Here is a 21,879-nt window from a genome sequence, read left to right as displayed (position 1 = left end):
TCCTGTAATTATATGATTCTGTAGAAGCTTGATCATTGTTCATTACACTTCAGAGCAGGCAGTTTGGAAGAATTTTAAACAGCTGATTTTGATCGATGTAAGTGTGTTTGTGTAAATCTTAAACCAAATTCAGAATTAACTATATTGATGTGAATAAACTGTCTGTCTTTGAGGAGTGATTAGCAATACTCTGCATTTTATATTTAAATGATTAAATGTGTCATTTTATTTTCTGTTAGCATTCCTGTAATTAAAATAATGTTGCACATTGATTGGGTCTTGTCTGGATTGTTCTATTGTATGTGGCAAGGAATGTGTGATTTTTGAAAATAGGGTAATTCATTTCTTTCAGTGAAAACGAGAATTTTCATGCTTTCAGTTTGTGTTTGTACCAGAAAACAAATTTTGTCAGTCATTACCATCAATGATGAATAGAGTGTGTGTGGGAGAACAAATGTACTTTAATCACATCCATAAAATAGAAGAAAAAAATAAAGAACTCTTCTTAAACTTGGTAAATCAGCTTGAATAAATCTATTTTGAGTCTGTCACTCTTTCGATAAAAGAGTGAAATGGGTTATATATAGTTTAAGAATTTTTAACTTTCAATGTCTTATGGAGGAACTGTTTTGGGGTAAATTTCTATTTATGACTGTTCGAGTGCTCAACTTGTCCCCAAATTAGATTCACATTCTTTCATCCTCAATTTGTTTTTGTTAAGTATTCTGTATCAAGAGATTGCATGCATACTTTAAGGGCTATATTTTAATTGGATGACTGGACAGTGTTATGTGCAATAATCTACAGATTGTGTGGTATGATGCGGTGAATATGACACCGACCTGCCAACTCTTACGATTTTGCCCTAAGTCTTATGCAAATTACCCTTAAAATACAAACTTACTGCATACTAGCAAAAACTATGGAAAAATTATTGTTGTCGTACAATCCAGATAGTTGGTTCATCCGTGTTTTATTTGGATCTGGGTTTCATCTTCAAATTAGTAAAATTAGTCAGGGAACCAGGCTAACTTTACAGCAGCACCCCAGATTTTAAGAGCTATATTTACCCAGATTTTTCATGAAAAGAATCTGCATGGTCAAACTATTGCTTACAGAATTTTTTTTACATGGCTTCCAGAGAACAGTGCATGTTTAAGATGAGAGGGAAAATAAGTTTCTAGAAAATCAACACCATAGAATAAAAAGGAGTATTCAGATTCTTGTGAATAAAAGCTAGAAAGGACATGATTACGTTTATTGGACATACATGCCAATTTGAGTATGTCTTATGGTTGGAGATATGATAGCCATTTGTAATCAATTATGTCAGGTTGAGAGATATCAACAAGTCATTGAGCTGCATTGGGTTTGGAACTAGAGTTAGTGCAACTGTACTAGTGGTAAATAAAGTCTTTGCGTACATTACAAACTTTTCAGTTGAACATGATGTTTATCGTCATGCGTCAAACTTTTAATTACGTTTTCCAGCTTTACAGGGGCAGTTACCAATAATTTGTTTCACCTTACTGAAAACTGGTCAGTCATACAGGGGGAAAAATCAACTGCCTTACTGAGACTGACTTGTCAGGGTTGGCAGGTCTGGTGACATTTTGCTTTGCAAAACTAAATTGCGGGTTTCTTTTTACTCAGTGATATAAAACAGAACTTTGTAGGCTTTTGTTACAGAAGATGTAAAGTTTGTATGAAATAGCAAAACCCATCATGTTGACCTATGCTTTGGGTTGGTTGGTATAAGGTTTGCTGGTTTCATAAAACTTCATATTCACCTATACAAAAGTTTTGGCTCAATTTAGTTACATAATATTTATGTAGTTAAAAATATTTAGGTTTGACTTTGTTAGCCCCATAATAGAGCCGTCTTGCAACAAATTTCATTTCTGCACCCTGCGTATGTGTGTGTGCATGTGAGGTAATCTTAGGAGGATAAAAAGTTGATGTCCCTCTACCCATGTTAGTGCGCATTGAAAAGTATTTTTTTAAAGAACAATAAAATTGTACAGAACAATGTTTTTTGTACCGTGGAATAATTAATACTTGCTAAGGTGCTATACTTCTGAAGAAATGTGGAATATATATAGCACCGTGGATAAGGAGGAATACAGATTTATCATCCGATGATGTGAGAGAGTATTGTCCATCATTTTTTAATATATTGAAATATGAAAAGAAGAACAGTTACTAATGGAATATATCTTTCCTTTCTAGCAACGGGGCATTGAACCTAAGAGAGGCATCGGAACAGAGTGCATCTTTTTTTCTGAGGTGCTTTCACCTCATGACTGCTTGCTTTACAATACTGGAATGCACTTCAGGAATTCAAATACTCTATTTAGTAGCAACTGTAATCTTTACGTAATCAGAGAAGATGCAGGTTAATTTCCCACAACTGAAAAGTCACAGCTTCCTAGCTGCTTTAGATGGGGCAAAACGTGATATTTTCCACCTCTGTAGATTTGAAATATCTAGACCTGTACTCATTTGCAAAGGAGACTTCTTTCAAGGCAGATTTTTGTTTAGAGGTATCAAGAGAACTACAGACTAAAAAACGATGGCAAAAGACATTTTTGTTGCTTTTAAATAGTATCCAGCATTAAGCTGTGATAGGCATTTAACTTTTTTCAAATTTAGAATATTAATCATTGTTAATAAGAAACAGGTTCACAGTCTGGAGCTCTGTCAAATTATTTGGGCATAAAAAATATGTCAAAAGTAGAAACAGTTTTACTTGTGTCATTCTTTCGAAGAAAACCAGAAAGAATCTTTGAAGTGAGAGTGTGTATGTGTGGATTATTGTGCATTACTACACTAATTTGAGACTAATTTTAGGCTCTCGAAGCACTTGTCAGCTGATGTTGAACCTGTGAGCCAAGAAGAGGTTTGCGTACGTATACTGCAACATGTAGTATGATGTCTTACATTTGACTTTGGAAATTGTTTTATAGTGCATGTATTGATCATACTGGTAGTTTTTATCAAACTTTCTCAATGGTAAATATTCCACTTGAATTTGACTTGGATGGATGGATTAGCAATTATGAAACTAATCAAATGATGCAAGCAGCACAACTGTAATATTTAAATTCTTTCATAAATTCTATATCAAAAGAATAGTCGTGCAAGATAAACAGCTGAACACTGAAATCCACCAAGTACTAAGAAGATATTTAAAGTGACATTTTTTATTTGCATTTTCTTGAAATAGCAAAGTATCTGCCAGTCCTCTCCTGAAAAGGTCAATAAGAATGGAATATTTAATATTTCCTAATAGAATGCTTGTCAAGAATGAATTTTATATATCTGAAAAATATGAACGCAAATATATCGCATAATTAATATGACCATTCCATGTGAAGCATTCCATATGATTTGGGAGATATACAGTTCCTGTTATGAATTTGTTTCAATAAGCAATGCAATTATATAGGAACTACAACTTTGTCTCTGTGAAATAGTGACAAACACTGAGTACTGTGTTAAAGAAATTATGATTTAATTGGAAGTGAGGTTTCTGTTCACAGAAAGGCAGGAAAATATTCATAGTTTTAGGTCCTGATTGATATTGTCCTTTAGAGTAGGAGTAACAGAATTTTTCATTTTTATCAGTCTTTTTCTGTGACAAGCATTCCTGAAAACAAGACCAAGAATCATACAAATCTTTTTTTAACCTGAAAACAAATCTTGTCAGTCATTGCCATCAAGAAATTAGCCAGATTTGTTTCTGGCTTAATTTTGTTTTCTTTTTCTGTTAAATTATAATTATTAATGAAATAGTCATTGTTTAGCTTTAAACATAATTCTAAATCCACACCAAACAATGTGTAAAAAATGTATTTCAGCAATATTTCTTTGGCATCAGAACTTTCTTATATGTAGCAAGTATGACAATCTTGGGTCAGCGTATGTGCTTTAAGTTTTTTCTGTAACAGCTGGTTCAATAGTTGCTGTTCTTTTTATTGAAAGGTCCTGTTTTCAGTCTTTTAATGTATTTGTTTTCATTAGTATCAAAATATCTATATACTACTGGTTTGATATCAATGTCCAATTCACACTAAAAGTTTAATTATGTCACGGCATGTGTCGTGACACCTTTGCTTTCTAATTTCAGGTGGGAAAACCCCTGATAATAATGCCCGAACCTATCAGCAGATCTGGGCTACCCATCAGCTTACCAGACAGGAAGTAAGTACTCCATCACATTATACACACCTGTGCCAACTCTTATGATTTTGCTGCAAGTCTGATAGAAATGACCTTTAAAATATGGACATGCAGAATAAAAGCATAAATAATGGAAATACGCTTATTTGCAGTAAATTTTAGTTACTAGCCTATCTGTAATGGATTATTTGGGTTTGGTTAGGGAACCAAACTTTACTGGAGTACCTGAAACACTTTAGACAGCACATATTTTGTGATGCAAAACATCAGCATGATCAATATGTTGCTTATTTTCTAAAAATGGCATCTGACAGTTCATTTTCAGGATGAAATAGGACAATAAACCTCTTGAAAAGTTTTAATGTACTATTAATACATTAAAAGAGGTTAATTGTCCTTTTTCTTAAATAAGGAATCAAGAATAAAAAGGGATGTTCATATTCTTAGGGATGGGGAAAGCAGGTGCAACAATTACATTTGGTGGACATCATTTGTGGATTTGAGTATGTCTCATGATGGGAAAGATGGACACTTGCCACAGTCTGTGTGATATTTAATTTATATTTTTAAGGATTATTTCAAGAAGACATTGAGCTCTGTATGGTTTGAACTGTAGTTTGTGAAAATGCTGGAGGTAATAAAGGTCCAAGTTTACAAACCTTTTAGTTGAACACAATATTTATCGCTGCTGCATCAGTGTGAAATTGCTCTTCGGGACTTTTAAATGCAAAATTTCCTGCTTGACAATTGCAATATGTGGTATTTTGTTACACCTTATTGAAAACTGGTCTAACGTATCTAAAAAATATAGACTGCCTTACAGCGAAGGTCTTGTTAAGATTGGTATGTCTTCATTACTGTGGACATTCCCAATGTCATTTTTCTATTTATTACCAGACTGAGATGTAGATATATCACTTTTTTCAGTGGCAGCATCATTATGAATTTGAATACAGAAGCATATCATGTTAAAACTCTGCAACGCAAGGCCCCGAGTCGCTCTATGTTACTGATCACTGCCATCTCACCTCTGTCTGCGTGGGTTCGAGTCTTGGAATCAGCTAATGTGGGTATGTGAGAAAGCTTGCCAGTAGCTTCTTGTGGGTTGGTGGTTCTTTCCGGGGTTTTACCAGGTTCTTCCTCCACCGTTAATACTGGCCGCCATGTATAGCCTGTCATGTGCTGAAAAATGGCATTAAACCCTACAACAACTCTGCAAACCTGTCACCTTTGCATTTTGGTCAGTTTCAGGCTAAATGTCATCTGTAAAGGATGAAAGAATATCTGCTGGGTATTCCTGATTATTTTAGGTGAATAGATTTGGTCATATTTTTGTGCAAGAAGACAGGATGTCATTTAGTAAATTAAATGATGTAAAACTTCTGTTTTAATAGCAATATCGCATTACCTGTCACTGTTATCTTGCTTACCATTCCTGGGACAGAATTACCATTATTCAAAGAGAAATCTGTATATTTCGATTAGTTGGAAAGTTCCAGATTGTGTACAACATAAAGAACACATATTCTGACCCTCAGGATCTCTTTTGGTCTTAAGTAACTCTGCACCATCAGTAGGGCAAGATCCATGCGCAATTTCTGTTGTTCAGAGATTGCCGAAATAACTCCGATCCCTGATGATCATACTGATGTTGTCATTTCATGTTGCAGACATGCCAACTCTTATGATTTTGACTTAAGTCTTACAAAATTTATTCTTAAAATACGGACTTAACGGCATACTACCAAAAACTATGGGGGAAAATTATCGTTGCCAAAAAATCTGGATAATTGGTTCATCCGTGTTCTATTTCGATCTGGTTTCATCTTAGATTTAGTGAAATTAGTCTGGGAACCACTAACTTTACAGCAGCACCCCAGACGCTTGAAACTTCACCTATTTGTTCGTGCGAAGTGTCTGCATGGTCAGACTGTTGATTATAGAATTTTGTAAAATGGCATCCAGAAAGTGATGCATTAAGACGAAAGGGAAAATAAGCTTGTACAAAAGTGTTAATAATCAACAGAGAAGAATAAAAAGGAGTATTTAGATTATTGTGAATAAAAGCTGGAAAGGACACAGTTAAGCTTATTGGACATCACATGCCAATTTGAGTATGTCTCATGGCAGGAAATATGATTGCCGTCATCATGTGTAATGGAAAAGAATTTCCAAGAATTATGTAAAGTTGAGAGATAGCAACAAGCCATTGAGCTGCATAGGGCTAGGAACTAGAGTTTGTGCAACTGTACTAGTGGTAAATAAAGTACGTGTACTTTACAAACTTTTCAGTTGAACATAATGTTTAGCGTCGATACGTCAAACTTTTAATTACCGTTTCCAGCTTTACAAGATCAGTTATTGATATTTTGTTACACCTTACTGAAAACTGGTCAATCTTACAGAAAAAAATCAACTGCTTTACTGAGATGGACTCGTCAGGGTTGGCAGGTCTACTGTTGGGGGTAGTTTCCTTGGCTCCTGCCATGAGAGAATTGCTGGTACCTGAGACTGAGTCGCACCTTCCCAGCAATGTTGAGCAGCACCTTTTCAGGGGAGGAAAAGTGCATGGTGACTAATTAGAGAGAGTTGCACCTTCCTAAAAGGCAGGGATGAACAGTGCTTTTTCTGCAGTAGATCTGAAATGGACTCCAATTTGAAAAGTTTGATCTGTCAGATCATTCTTATCAGGCTGGTCTTCATCTTGCCACCGGGCAGTTTTCTTTTGAACAGTTGCACGTTAGTTTTTGATTATAGGTCTGGGGATATGGATTGTGTAGATATCCCCCCACCTCACCTTTTAGATGCCATTTAATCTCTGGGGATAGGAAGTCTGGTTTTGTTCATCATTCTAGAGAAGGGGGAACAGATTGACATAAATTCCATCCCAGTCTTTCCATTTAATCCCAATGGGATTTGGTGACCCATGTTCCTGGGTAGTGGATCATACACATTTCCCCCCCCCCCCCCCCCAGGACATCATGCCCATCCCCACTGGCCTTGACCTGCAAAAGGGAGGGCCACTACCCATATAGTACCAGTAGTTACAGAATGACAAAAACATTTCCCAGAATCGGAGACCAGGAAGTAGTCTGGTCTCACCTCAAGAGTTTGTAATGATGATGCCCTCTATTCTGGTGAATTCCAATGAATTCCCAAAAGAAATGGTTATAACAGGTCCCCCCTCTCCATTAGGGTTCCCTGCGCCTTTCCAACTCTTGGTTCACATGGAGGAGAAGGTATGGACTTTGATAATGTGGTAAATATGGTTTACCATCCCCAACCCCAAGACCTGTACCCAAAGCCTTTGAGGGCAGAAGACATTAGTATTCTCTAGTCTAGAGAGGCTTTCTGGACTGCACTCATTCAGACCTGCTGCTATCACACTCAACAATTGTTGGAGAGCTAGCACAGAAGTTCTGGAACAAGAGACAGGCAGCATAATAGGTGCCCTGTCCACCCCCAACCACCCCTATCAAGGCATGTCAGAATCAGCCACGTACCTCAACCAATGGGACATCCTTTTTTTTTCTTCCAAGTTAAGCAGGCACACTAACATCCCCAGTTCAGAACTCCATCCTGCCACTGTTTCACTAAACAAGATGGAATGGATTAATTATCTGGATTCTTTCCTCCTTGACTAAAGTGTGGGTGGGTGGGTGGGGGCAGTCATCCCTAAGAAGTCGCAATGTCTCTGCGTTGTCTTCCTCTTCCCAACATCACAGTTTCAGATGTGATAGATGACGTTTTAGTCTAATTGACCTTAAAGAACATTCAGCAATTCCATTTACAGAAATGCCCTTGTTGCCACCAGGTGGACAAGCTGAGATGAATAAAACTAAAGGCCTGCAGATAGTACAGGGATGTCCTTAACATGCTTGAGACCAAGGTTCATCCCAAGCAGAATGCTGCCATATTAGAACCATCCTGGAGCAAGAGCATATCTCCATCTGACCTACTAGTCAACTATTTTGTTTCACAAGTTCCAGCTCATTCATTTAAGGGATGTGATACAAACCATTCTTCAGAAGGGCACAATAAAAATTGTGGCAGATGACCACAGTCTGCGTTTCTGTTCCCAGATCTTTTTGTTCTTGAACAAAGTTTAAACTCTTAAAATTTTCTGCCTTTAAGAAGTTATTTAATCATTAAAGTTAGTCCCCCCTCCCAAAAAAGACCTTCCTATTTATAAACAAAATATTCTTACTGATACTTAGCACTGGATTTAGGTTTATGAGACGTCAGCAATTTAAAAGTAATTTCATGCATTAGCAAGTAAAGTAGACTATCTTGCCGAGTGTCACACGTTGATGGACAGTCTCAGTTGATCCAGTGGTTGGATGTAGAACTTAAGATTGGTAATTGCCTGTGATGAGCTTTTGTCTTTTTCAGAGATTGCTGCGAGACCAGATGAAAGAGAAAGCTAAGACAGGAGAGCTGAAAGTTGTAAACGGTTCAGGGGCTGCAGAGCCTCAAAAAACACAATTACAGGAGAAGAAAAAGAGGCGGTGGGACCAGGCATCAGGAGGAGATGATACACCTGCAAAAAAGAAAGCTTCTTCATGGGATATGGCCGAAGCTGGAACACCATCACAGGTAAGTTAAAGTTTTAATAGGGGAAACAGTTTTTTGTTGTAAGAAAGTTTTGTGTTGATTGTCCAAAATTGGCTGTTCAGAATTTGATGTTATGAAACTTTCTCACTGTTGCTAAATGCAAAATAAAAAAATATAGCTTGTTTTTCATTTAATACTTGCAGCCAAGAATTTATGGGTAGCACTTCACCTTTTAGAGCTGGAACATTGTTTTCTTGCATATTCTAAACAGTAGGATAAACTGAAACTGTTTGAAATGTCTCGAGTTAGTCCTCTTTGCATAGCAATAATCAGATATTTTCCACGTGTTTCTTACATGCACTGTGTGCTTGCTTTGCTTGTTATACAAGTTTTGTTCTATTTTGTATGTGTATCAACATTGATGCCTTCTTTCAGAGCAAATGGGATGAGACTCCAGGTAGATCTAAAGGATCAGAGACTCCTGGTGCCACTCCAGGCCAAAGTACAAGAAACTGGGAAGCCACACCGGGTCATGCCACTCCAGGTGCAGCCACCCCAGGGAGAGGAGATACACCTGGACACCAGACCACACCCAGTGCCAGAAGAAATAGATGGGATGAAACACCCAGGACAGAAAGAGGTAAAAAATTTGCAGTGGATAAAGAATATCATCAGTCCAGTTAAAGTAATACCTGATTGCATAGTGAATTCTTCTTTTGTGCTTTTACAGATTACTTGCTGTCCGCTGATGGGAATGAACTTTCTCTGTACATGAATCAATGGTATTACTTGGAAAGTTGCACTAACAAGGTTGATTGTTATTTTAAGTTGCTTGGTCAAACCAGAGAATTATTTTTACAATCCCAAAGAATTTATTAGGACAGAACATAGCTTAATATTATGTCAAATTCAGTAATGGAGGCTTTTTACCAGTGATGTGTCCCATGTTGATTTTCTTGCTGAGAAGGTCTTAAACTGGGCAATTAGGTATCATCAAAACATTTGCTTTTCCTCTTCGTATTTTACTTGATTTTTGTGGATTTTAGCTTGTCTTTTCCTTTGTCTTTGTTTGAAACTTACTTGGCATTACATAATGAGAATCTTGCTGACACTAAACACTTTTCATCCATACTTTGATATTGCTGTTTGCATCCGTATAACATCATCAGTCTCATGACCTAGTGTGGTCGTCGAGGCACTGTGCTGCTGAACATCTGAACTTCAAACACCTCTGGGTCTCCTGTGGGCTGATGGTTGTAGAGTTCTTTGCAATACTCAGTCCATCTTTCTGCAATGTCACTTGCATCTGTGCATTTTTGTCTTAAATGGTACTGACTCTTGGTTGTTTCTGTCTGGTGAGGTCTTTCACAATTTGGAATGCCTTTTAGCTGTTATTCTTTATCAGACTGTTCTCCATTTCTATGCACTTTTGTCCAATCCAATTTTCTTTTGCTTTGCTCAAGTTTTTTTTCTGATATTCTTGTTTATTTCTCGGTACTCCATTGCCCCTGTTGTGTGTCTGGTGTTTTTGAGTTCTCTTCGGGCATCACACAACTTCAGAATCTCTTCTGTAACCCAGGGTTTTTTCTTCGGGTGATGGAGGCCAATGATGTCCTTGGCAGCTGCTGTCATGACTGTTGAAGGTGTCTGTCATCTCATTGACATCGCCATCCATCACAAGGAGTGGAGCAAATTTTCCTCCAATTGTGGCTTGGAATGACTTGCAGATGTTAGGGTCCTTCAGTTGTTCAAGGTTGAATTTGAGCCTGGTGTTCTTTGGCTTGTTAATTTTCTTCAGCCTCACTTGGAAGTTCATAATCACGAGGTCGTGATCACTTCTAACATCAGCACCTGGGAATGTCCTTGTTTTTGCTCTGTTGATGCCAGATCGGTAACGGTTTTGAACCAGTATGTAGTCGATCTGGTTGTGATGGGTTCCATTTGGTGAGTGCCGTGTCCAGCATCATGAAGCTTTATGTTGTCCCAGGGTGTTGGCTAGTACCAAGTTGTTGTAGCTAGCGAACTCGAGCAGCCATCTCCCTCTTTCATTGGTAAGCTCATTGCAAGAAGGTCCACAGTGTACTTCCCAGTCTTTTAGAGCATCTTTGCCAACTTTAGCATTCCAGTCTCCTTGGTCTTTTTTACTGACCATGTTTAGAATACCCTGTAGTTTGTTGTAAAACTCCTCTATTTCTTCATCATCATGATTGGTAGCTGGAGCATACACTTGGATAATTGTGATGTTAAAGGGAGATGCTTTCAGACGAATGGAAATGATTCTGCTAGATATGGGGCAGCATTCAAGCACAGATCTCTTGATGGCTTTGTTTATAAGGAAGCCTACTCCATTTATGGACTTGTCACACTCTCCACTATAGTATAATATATGCCCATCTTCGGTTTGGTGTTCTCCTTGGGATTTCCATCTAACTTCACAGAGTCCCAGAGTGTGCCATGTGTAGTGTTCCAGCTCATGTGTCAACTCTTGGAGTCTTCTATTTTGTATCACATCACATCTTTATAATAACCATACTCACACAACTTTTGAGGCAAAATCATGTACATTTTTCTGACCCTATATATCTTAACTTCATTGAGCATCATACAAATCCTAGTGTTATGATCCCACACAGCACCATGACCACCCCGTTTCATACATATTTTAGTACCACCATCTTGGTCCTTTAAAAAAAAAACATCATATGAAATCACCACACCACCATCATTCTCTAAATATTTTTTTCCACTCCAGACATATATTTTTCACCACACCAGAACATTGTGACTTCACATTTACTTTCTTGGGTACAAGTTTTTGTGGCTAGGGGGAATACAACACTGTGGTCACAAACTATGTAAAACAAATAATTTAATTATCAAAGTTTTATAAATGAAAATGTAAGAGGAACTTAACAGTATTATAAAGTGAATATTAAAAAATTCTGACAAAATTCTATGAAAGCCTAAATAGATGAAAAATTCTGTATGCACATTTCATAACCAGAAATGTACTGGTCCACCAAGAACTCTGTTGTCAAGAGGGCATCATCCACAACTCTGAATAATTCACAACAGTTCCTGAATAATAAGCACATTCTATTTATACTGAACAGTCCAAAGAAATTTTTCCTCTCAAATAATCTAGTACAGCTTAAAACAAGTGTGCAAACTTACAAAAGGAACACAAGAAATGAGTATGACAAAAATTGGAATGAATCTAATTGCTTAGCTCTTTCCTTATATTGTGAATAAATTTCAGAGCATACCCCATGTGACAGATCCTAATAATTTTTCTTCAACCTTGCCTATTCATGTGATTTAGCCCAATCAATGGAAAGTTTCTGAATTCTTCTAGAAATGTTGAACCAACCATTAGCCAGTAAGAAATTATTACAAAGGTGCCATTAAGTCTTATTATTAAGATTATTATTAATAATTGCCAACACATAATAAACATTCATAGATCCTATGTAATTTTCACTCTTAACACACTAAAGTCACATAGGCAAAATCTAACTAAAGATATTCTGTACAATTTACAGACATGGATAAAAATTACACAAATTAGATAAAGCCATGTAATAAGAGTTACAAACAATACAGAGATACATAACAGTTACTTTAATGCCCGGAGTTGCTTAAAGAATCCATTTGCTTGGAAGAATCAGTTGTTGATAAATCTTTAAATTTATGATTTGTTGCAACTACAGTATGCACCAATGTTTGTAGTTGCTAAAAGTAGCATTTTTTCAACCACCAGTCTCCATCCTAGTACACATTTATTCACACTTAGGTATGTTTTTCTTTATTCTAGTACATTTCATGCTATATTTTTTTTTTCTCCATCCTAGTAATCTCCCACTATGGGTTCTCCTCTTCACTCCTGGGGTAGCCGAGTGGTCTACCACTCTCTCCGTTACGGATCACTGCCATCTCACCTCTGCGTTCAGGTCTAGGATTCAGCCAATGTGGGTATGTGAGAAAGCCTGCCAGTAGCTTCTCATGGGTCAGTGGTTCTTCCCGGTGTTTTTCCGGGTTCTTCCTCTACCATTAATACTGGTTACCATGCATAGCCTATCATGTGCTGAAAAATGGCGTTAAACCCCACAACAACAACAATCCTTTTCACTCCCACCATATGTATGCTATTTTCACAAAGGTCAATCTTAGTACATCTTCCATAGGTATGTTCTTTGCACCACTCCCACCATAGGTATACTATTCTCACAAAGGTCAATCTTAGTACATCTTCTGGAGATAAGTTCTATGCACCCACCTTAGGTATTTTCTCCTCGCCATGTTTTGTTGGTGTTACCTTTTTATGAGGTCATGAACTAGGTCAACACTAATATTTTCCTTCAAAGGGCATACATTCAGAGAGTTTTGAGATTGGCGTAAAATTTTTCAGATTTGGAATGTAACATTGGTGGCATGAATATTATATTTGACATGGTGAAGATAATTTTAATAATTCTGTATTTCGTTCTAAGCATATCTGCATGATCTCAGATGTATATACTTGGGCTTAGTAAATTGAATGCCATTGGTGCTCTCTTACTGATGAGCTGGCAATTTAGTCATGACACCCTTATTGCAGACACCATATTCCTGAGAATGACCGTAACCATTTGCTTTAAAACTTTGTTTTACATTCACTTTACTTACAGTTAATTAAATTAAATATCAGTGTTACCACTCTGTTGTGGACTGCAAATGATATAAAGATGAGCTTGAAGTTTTATTGACTTAGGAAATACAGACATTTTTCACATCTGTAATGCTTAATGTATGACCTATCCAGTGACAGCTCCCCACTGTGATCTATGAGAAGATTGGTATAAAATGTCCTTTTAGTAGCTATCCATTACTATGGAAGTGGTAGTTGGCCTTCCAGCCACAGTCTGGTTGTATGCTAAGTCTTGGGGAGCAAATAGATTTGATTAGCTCTTAACATTTATGCAGAGTAGCAGACTAATGAATTTTTGTGTGTTTGGTTATGTTACTTAAATCGCGCTATTTTGACATCAATAAATTTGAGCTAATATTTAATTACAGTTGGCTACGTACTGATTGAATTACTTACCATAGGACAGACTTTAGGTGGGTGGTGGGGTACACATGAACTTTGCCTTCATGCGTTGAAGAACTTTGAATTAAGGATCATCATTATTTTTTATCTCTGTATAAAGTGTTAGCAAAAGGTCTTTTTGTTAAAAAATATTGAAGTTATTCTTTATGCAGTATTTAAATGTTTTGATTACAAATTTATAATATAGCCATGACAGTTTTGATGATACACAGTCATGTGAGAGGAAAGTTGCTGTCTATATTGCCAATATATTTGAAATCTTAAAATATTATGGGTCATGGTGCAATTTTTGGCTTGGAGGGATCTAAATATAATTTGTATTACCAACAAACTTAGTAACACACTTTGTTGGTCTTGTTAAAATTTTAAACAAATGTATGAATCCACTGGTCTTTGACATCAGTTTTTGTGTGTAGCAAAATGCAAAATTTGGTGAAGGATTACATTGAGATGTAGACCGTTCCAGTGGCCTAGTGGTTAGAATGTCTGCTTTGAAATTTTGGAGGTTGTGGGTTCGATCCCCAGCAGAGTCATACCAAAGACTTATAGAAATGGTACTAACAGCTGCCTCGTTTGGCACTCAGCATTTAGATTTCAGTGTTAGGACTGGTCAGTATGGTGTTAGATAATGTGACTGGGTGGGACATTGTGCTACATGTCTGTGGCACGATGCTCCAGTGCTAGACATCACTATAAATTTCCACACTGCAGACATCGTAGTGATATGACTAAAAAATTATTAAAGCTACATTAAAATCCAAATCACACACACACAATTAGGTTGTAGTTATCTTCATTGGAAAATTTCCACTTCTGGTAGTACTTAATAGTTGAAAAGGCTTTTAAAAGGACATCACCACAATAATGCTTCATATCTCAGATGTTTCACAACCATAGTATCCTGTTTTTTTCCCCTAATGGTCAAACTACCCTTGCTTGTTTCTTTCTTTTGTGATTGTTCCTTTAACTGTTAGGTGGGTCAAACCTCAGCTGAGTTATGCCAAAGACTTATGTTATAAAAAATGGTTCTAACAGTTGCCTCACTTGGTGTCAGGATAACGTGACTGGGTGGGACATTGTGCTATATGTCTGTGGCATGATGCCCCACTGCTGGACATCACTGTAAACTGCCACACCACAGACATCATAGTGATATGACTGCATTTTTTAAAAATTTACATTAAAAGTCCAGATCACACACACACACATGACAATTTAAAACAAAATTTGACATGCTATTCATAACCTCAGGTGATTGTCATTTAATTTGCACACACATTGCTACTTTTTTTCAACTCTACTGGTAATAGTTGCACTAAGTTATTATTGCTACTCATACTCTGACTGAAGGATTGACAGGAAACATCACACTCATTCATCACATGGCCTGGTTGGTCCTAAATGAACATTTTGCTGCATGGATATCCAGTACTCCACTTGAACAGACGTCATTGATGTAGGGTTTTCACCAGATGTTTGACGTTATTCAGTTGGCCTTCAATGAAAATGGTTCAGATCTAATGCCCGTGTTGAATATTTTGTTTTTAGCTTTTCTACATGAATGGAAAGTCGGATCTTGAAAATATTATCTCCTCTCTATATGGATGGTTATATCAACATGGCATTTTTGCATGGAGACCTCTTATATTACATAGTTGGTCCTAAATGAAAATATTGCCATTCTTACATCCATTAAGGCTTTCATAATGAATAAATCTTTTTGTCATTACTCTCCTGAATGATCATTATGAAATGGAGGTTTTACCAAAAGACTTTTAATGATGTCTGTTTTGTCCGATGAGAAAACAGTGTCAAGCTCACACGTATTATATGTACCACAGCAGCAAATTAGAAAATCTTGTTATCCCTGAAGAACATCAAAGATGGTTTGGACACTTCAACAGTTAAAAAAAGGAAATGGTCTTATCTTGAATTTCTGGAAATACTTACCACCCAATAGATCATAAGCCCCTTTAGGGGACTCCTGTTCTTTGGTATATTTAAACAATAATAGCACCTGTTGTGATGTTAAATGACATCCACTAATGTCATATATCATCTTTTCCAGTGTTGCATGACATTCTGTGAGTACATTATGTTTCAGTGTTAAATGACATATTACCCACACAACTCATATGGTATGTTCACCTTGGGTAACATGACATATTCTGAGAAGTTATTTTTGTTTTGGTGTTGAATGAAAAATCAGACATTCATTGCATCTGTTCATTTTTCCTAAGGTAACATAATGTATACTGTGGATTCAGGTTTTTTTCACATGGTTTCAATTTTCCAGGATTTCAATGTTGCTGTCATATACAAATTAATGGAATCAACAAACTGAGTTTTCTGTTGAAACAATTAGGGTCCTTTCCCCAGTCCATGAATTGAAAGATTCAGTGAACAGTGAATTTTATGTTGAATCAGTAGGGTCCTTTCCCATCCATGAATTGAAAGATCCAGTGAACAGTGAATTTTATGTTGAATCAGTAGGGTCCTGTCCCCTGTCCAATTATTGAAGGATTCAGTGAACAATGTTTTCTTTTGAAGTAATAGGGTCCTTTCCCCCAGTCCATGAATTGAAGGAATTTCATTGAACTGTGAATTTTATGTTGAAGCAGCAGGGTCCTTTCCTCAGTCCATGAAATGAAGAATTCAGTTAACGGTGAATTTTCTGTTGAAGTAGTAGGATCCTTTCTCCAGTCCAGAGATTCAGTGAACAATGAATTTTATGTAGAAGCAATTATTTATTTTTTTTCCCAATCCATGAATTAAAAGATTCAATGAGCAATGACTTTTATGTTGAAGCAATATGACAGACCTGTTTACCTGTCCGTATTTGTACAGAATAAAGTCCATCGGTACAGTCATTGATCTGAAAATATGATTTGAGGATGCATTTATTTATTTATTTTTTTAAGTGGATTTTTTATCCGTTTTGTTTTCTTATATTATCTCTTCAATCCGTATCCGCAGTCTGTGCCACATCACTGATTTTAACATTCCCAACATCTGATTGTTTAAACAAAGAAAATTCTCACTGATGAGAAATTTTCAGCATCAAACTGATGCTGAAAATGGAAAGTCTAAAAATAGAAAGCAGTAGTTTCTACCAGTCTATAATACTTTGTGGCATGCCTTAAACCATCGTGTAAAGGAGAACTTTTCCTGTGCACATGGTGGAAGGAATGACAGTTCATGGCACAAGGAATTAGAAAATCATGTGAAATTGGAATCATTAGTGAAGGGAAATATAAATGTTTTGTCAATGATGAAGGGAAAGCAAGTCAGTGATCAGCACATACTTCAAATGCAAATAACACTTGCTGAGGCGATTCTATGTGAGTTGATCGTAAATATGAATTTGTCATTGAGCACAGCTGACAAGTTAACAGAAGCAATGAAAAATATGTTCCCAGATTCCAAAATTGCACAAGGTATTTAGAAGCAATCCATTACTGTAAATGTTAACAAAGCTGATACCAGATTTTATGAAATAAATAAGATTGCCTTCACCTATCTAGATGAACTTATTATGTTCTGAGAGGATGGGTGGTGGTAACAATTTCTATCATAATGTTTTGTATTATGTCTTTCTTAACTTTGTAAAATGTAGAGATTTGGCTTTATTTTAAATGTTATGGATATGTATGAAGCTGAGAAAACAGATTTTCTAGAGAAAATAACAGAGGTAAATAACATAAAGAATTTGGGTGTGTGGAAGTATTCATTTGTGGTTTTTATCACTATAATATAAACCTGTTTAAGTCAATGGTCAATACCTGCAGATTTTGCCTAGAACACAGAGTTGCCTGAATATCAGTGTCTTTACAAACTAGGAGTTATTTACAGAATACTGCATAGTCACTATGTTGTGCAATATTACATAATGGTAATTTTAATGTGTTGATAGTGTCTACTATTTGTGCACTGTTTCACAAGTGATGTGTGTTACGTTAAGATGCTAGAAACACTGAATGAAAATACTGACTGCCTTCTAAAAATACTGACAGGCATTGCTTAAAATACTGACAAGAAAATGTACGGGTAAACAGGTCTGATATGATCTTTTCCCCATTCCACAAATTTCAAGACTCCTTAAACACTGAATTCTGGGTTGAAGCAATATCTTTTCCCCTCTTGACAAATTAAAGATTCCATAAACAATGATATTTCTGTTGATGTAGTTCATCCCCAGTCCACAAATTTAAGTAGTCATGAAAAATTGTGCCCAAAACCATGAAATTTGATACACAGAAGAAATAAATAAATTCAAGGTATTTTGAGTTGTTAATTCATCATGTGACCTCAGAATATGGGGAAGAATAGTATTGTGTTCATGATGCATACCTGGTACCAAGGAGGATGTACGATTGTTTTCATAACAATAATACTTCTTAGTACTGGCACACCAAAAAAATCTGAATGAATGAAGAGTTTATAGAAATGTCAGAAATGATCACAAAATAACAAAACTTGGCAATTAGCCGATTACAATACATGACTTTGATTTATTATAGACATGGCTGACTTTGTCTTCCAAAGGTGTATATTGGTTGCTGGTAAATTATACCTAAGGATATCACAAAGTACATATTTCATGTTAAGACCAGGCAACCAACCTGGTAAATTTATCATCAGGTAACAGATCAGCACAAGATTTATCCTTTGTTATTATTTGTCATAATTATGTACAAATGTGAGATGGACTTTTGCAGCAGTGATAAAGCCTGAGCTGAAAGTTGTATAAATAATGCAAATTTCTTTTTGCTTGTAGATACCCCTGGGCATGGTACTGGTTGGGCAGAGACTCCTAAAACCGATCGAGGCGGAGATTTGATCCAAGACACACCTACCCCTGGAGCTAGTAAGAGGAGGTCAAGGTGGGATGAGACCCCTGGGGCACAGACACCTTCCAACACCCCAGGCCATTTGACCCCAGGGAACATGACACCAGGGAATATGACCCCTGGGGGCATGACTCCTTCTGGGCTTTCAACCCCAGGTGGTCATACACCAGGAGGTACCACACCCAGTGGATTCACCCCAGGTGGTCTGACTCCAAGTGGAATGACTCCTAGTGGTGTGACACCTACAGGCGCAAAAGCTATGGCCATGGCAACACCCACTCCAGGTCATCTGTTGTCTATGACCCCAGAACAGCTACAGGCTTACTCGTGGCAGAGAGAGATAGATGAGAGGAATAGACCCTTGTCAGATGAAGAGTTGGATGCTATGTTCCCACCTGGTTATAAGGTAAATATTGTTATATAGTACTGTCAGATGAAGATTGTTCCTGCCTGGTCATATGGTCATAAGGTACATATCATTATATAGTACTGTCAGATGAAGAGTGTTCCTACCTGGTTATAAGGTCCATATCGTTATATAGTACTGTCAGATGAAGAGTGTTCCTACCTGGTTATAAGGTCCATATCGTTATAGTACTGTCAGATGAAGAGTGTTCCTACCTGGTCATAAGGTACATAGCGTTATGTAATATGGTCAGATGAAGAGTTTTACTACATATTTATAAGGTACATATCATTATGTAATACGGTCAGATGAAGAGTTTTACTACATATTTATAAGGTACATATCATTATGTAAAATGGTCAGATGAAGAGCTTTACTACATATTTATAAGGTACAAATTGTCAGACAGTATTACAATAAGCTGCTCACTCTCTTTTTCTTATTTCCCCACTGCTTGCATTAAAATTTTTATACGTTATATCCATCTATCTGACCAACTAGAAATGTTTGTTGATGTCATGGCGCACAGACCTCATGATGTAGACAAATGCAAGGAAATTCAAGAAAGTTCTTTTTCAAAATGTAATAAGATTTTGGTATCATAAGACTGTTATTCAAAGTGAACAGAAGCAAAATTACTGTTGGCAAAAAAACTACAACTGTGCATGTTTTCCAGCAGATTTCGCTCGCTAAGAAAAATGAGCTAAAGTGGTTTGTGGTATTTTCCATCTGTCGATTTGTCCATCTGTTACAAATTTTGTTTCCACAAAATTACATTAGATCTCCTCCATCTACATCTACCTTAATCAAACTTTGGGGCCAAAAGGTCAGAGGTCACATTCACTGTAAATGATGGAGAAAAATGGTTACTTCAGAATATCAGTAGTTCTGTTTCACAGATATAGACCAAAATTTTGTGGATGGTCAGGACTTTACTAAATATTTTAAGGTCGATGGAACAAAATATCCAAAAAGAAAGTTTTTAAAAAAATAACGTAACATCTAATAAGAGAGACTTTCTGCAATTGGCATAGTAATTTTAAAAATAAAAAATTGTTTTCTTTGTACCGTGAAACATATGCCGATAATAATAATAAGATACTAATAGTACGTGCAGATACATATGTAAATGATGAAAACAGGAAGTGTTAGAATTCAAATGTAGTTAGAACTGTAAAGATATACACGTATAGTAAGTAAATTGACAGATAAATGGATTGATAGATAGAGGTAGATAGGGTTTGTAAATATCTGGATTTTTAAAAAATGGCAGAGATGTTCAAGTAAACACTCCTGTACTTAAAAAATTAAACATAACCAAGAGCTAATTTGAATAATGTTTAATGTATCAATCAGTCTTGTTCCTTTGACATTATCAACAATATTGATAGTGGGACTTTTGTGACTGTTCCAATGTCCTAAGTGGTTAGAGCGTCCACCTTGGATGAGGGAGGTCGTTGGTTCAAATGCTGGCTGAATCGTACCAGAGACTTACATGTACTAGCAGCTGCCTAAGTAGGTGCACAGTATTAAGAGGTTAGTGTTAGGACCGGTTGGCCTGATGACAAGATAATGTGACTGGGTGGGATATGATGCTACACGTTTGTGGCATGATGCTCCAGTGCTAGACATCACTATAAACTGCCACACTGCAGACATTGTAGTGATAAGACTGAAAAATTGTTAAAAGCTTCGTAATAAATCCAAATCACACACACAAACTTTTTGTAATGTTTTATTTATTCTCACCTTTTATTAGCAACATGCATACAAATCTTTGTCCAACTATTGAAAATGATTAAAGAACAGTTACTTTTAATCCATTTTAATTTTTGTACAATTTTTTGGGGTCAATTTCCAATAATAATTATTTTAGTCGTAAATGATAAATACTGCTGTGGGTGGCATAATTTGGGTACATCAATTGCTCTGTTAAAGAAATAATGGTGGATCATGATCGAGACAGGTGCCTTTTACTTCTGAAAGGCATGTCAAAAAAATCAAATCCTTTGGATTGGTTAGGAACCAAATGTTCATAAGTTCGGAGTTCCTACAAAAATTACAAATGTAACTGAGAAGTTAGGATATAAATATTTATTCCCATTTTGTCACAAGTTGATCAGATAGTGAATATTCACATGATAATGTCTGCATAAGAAAATGCAAGACATGACTTTGACAGTGTATCATGTGAAATAAAAGTGACAGATGAAAGAAACGGGGCATTTATTGAATGGAAGAATGTAGTTCAAATAAACGCTAAATAAAGGTCTTGATAGTTGTACTGTGGCAGGATCACACAATATCGAATCCAGACAAGTAGATTTGCAGTGCCCTGATGGTTTGCATTTGGGAACGGAAGCAGCCAATGGATTTTGGGGTCAAAATGTCAGTTGTGAAAGTCACAGTGACTGCGTGGGGGAAAATGGTTTATGCATGCAAATATCAGTTCTTATCCATGTACCTTGACCAAAAGTTCTGGATGGATTGCACATTGGGCATGAACCCTGTTGATTTTAGGTCAAAGTGCACAAGGTAAGGGTCATTGACAGAAGAAAAAAATTGTGCACAATAGCTTTAGATGACGGACCTTGAGCAGAGATTGGGGATGGCTTATAGTTAAGGTACAGAACAGAGATGTGGCCAGGGCACATGAGTCAGCAAATAACAGAACATTTTTAAAAATAGTTTGTGCAATTGAAAAGAAGTGGTTCACGAGAAATTCCACAATTTAGTTCAAAGTTGTGCTCAGTGCAGCATGCATTTATTTTATAGCTGTGAAACCATAAAATGTATGT

The 21,879-nt window shown here is 36.5% G+C and overlaps 1 protein-coding gene across 2 annotated transcripts in view; it reads left to right on the top strand.

The window, feature by feature from the left end:
* Nucleotides 1-21,879, top strand: part of LOC149776640 (splicing factor 3B subunit 1-like) — a 67,256-nt gene that overhangs the window by 13,857 nt on the left and 31,520 nt on the right. Inside the window, exons 1-5 of one of the 2 annotated variants that reach the window (XM_089941151.1) lie at nt 14-2,905; nt 4,130-4,203; nt 8,575-8,778; nt 9,172-9,376; nt 18,603-19,081. In XM_089941151.1, the coding sequence (XP_089797277.1) occupies nt 8,593-8,778; nt 9,172-9,376; nt 18,603-19,081 (870 nt within the window). In that variant the 5' untranslated portion in view covers nt 14-2,905; nt 4,130-4,203; nt 8,575-8,592. Of the gene's footprint in view, nt 1-13; nt 2,906-4,129; nt 4,204-8,574; nt 8,779-9,171; nt 9,377-18,602; nt 19,082-21,879 lie in introns of those variants that run through there. The other variant, XM_089941150.1, reaches the window with a different exon arrangement.

Source organism: Sinohyriopsis cumingii, chromosome 18 (assembly GCF_028554795.1).
Source record: "Sinohyriopsis cumingii isolate HCF-2022 chromosome 18, ASM2855479v2, whole genome shotgun sequence".
In the NCBI taxonomy this organism is placed as follows: Eukaryota; Metazoa; Mollusca; class Bivalvia; order Unionida; family Unionidae; genus Sinohyriopsis; species Sinohyriopsis cumingii.
Note: the sequence above shows the minus strand (reverse complement) of the source record. Positions and strands in the feature narration are given on the sequence as shown.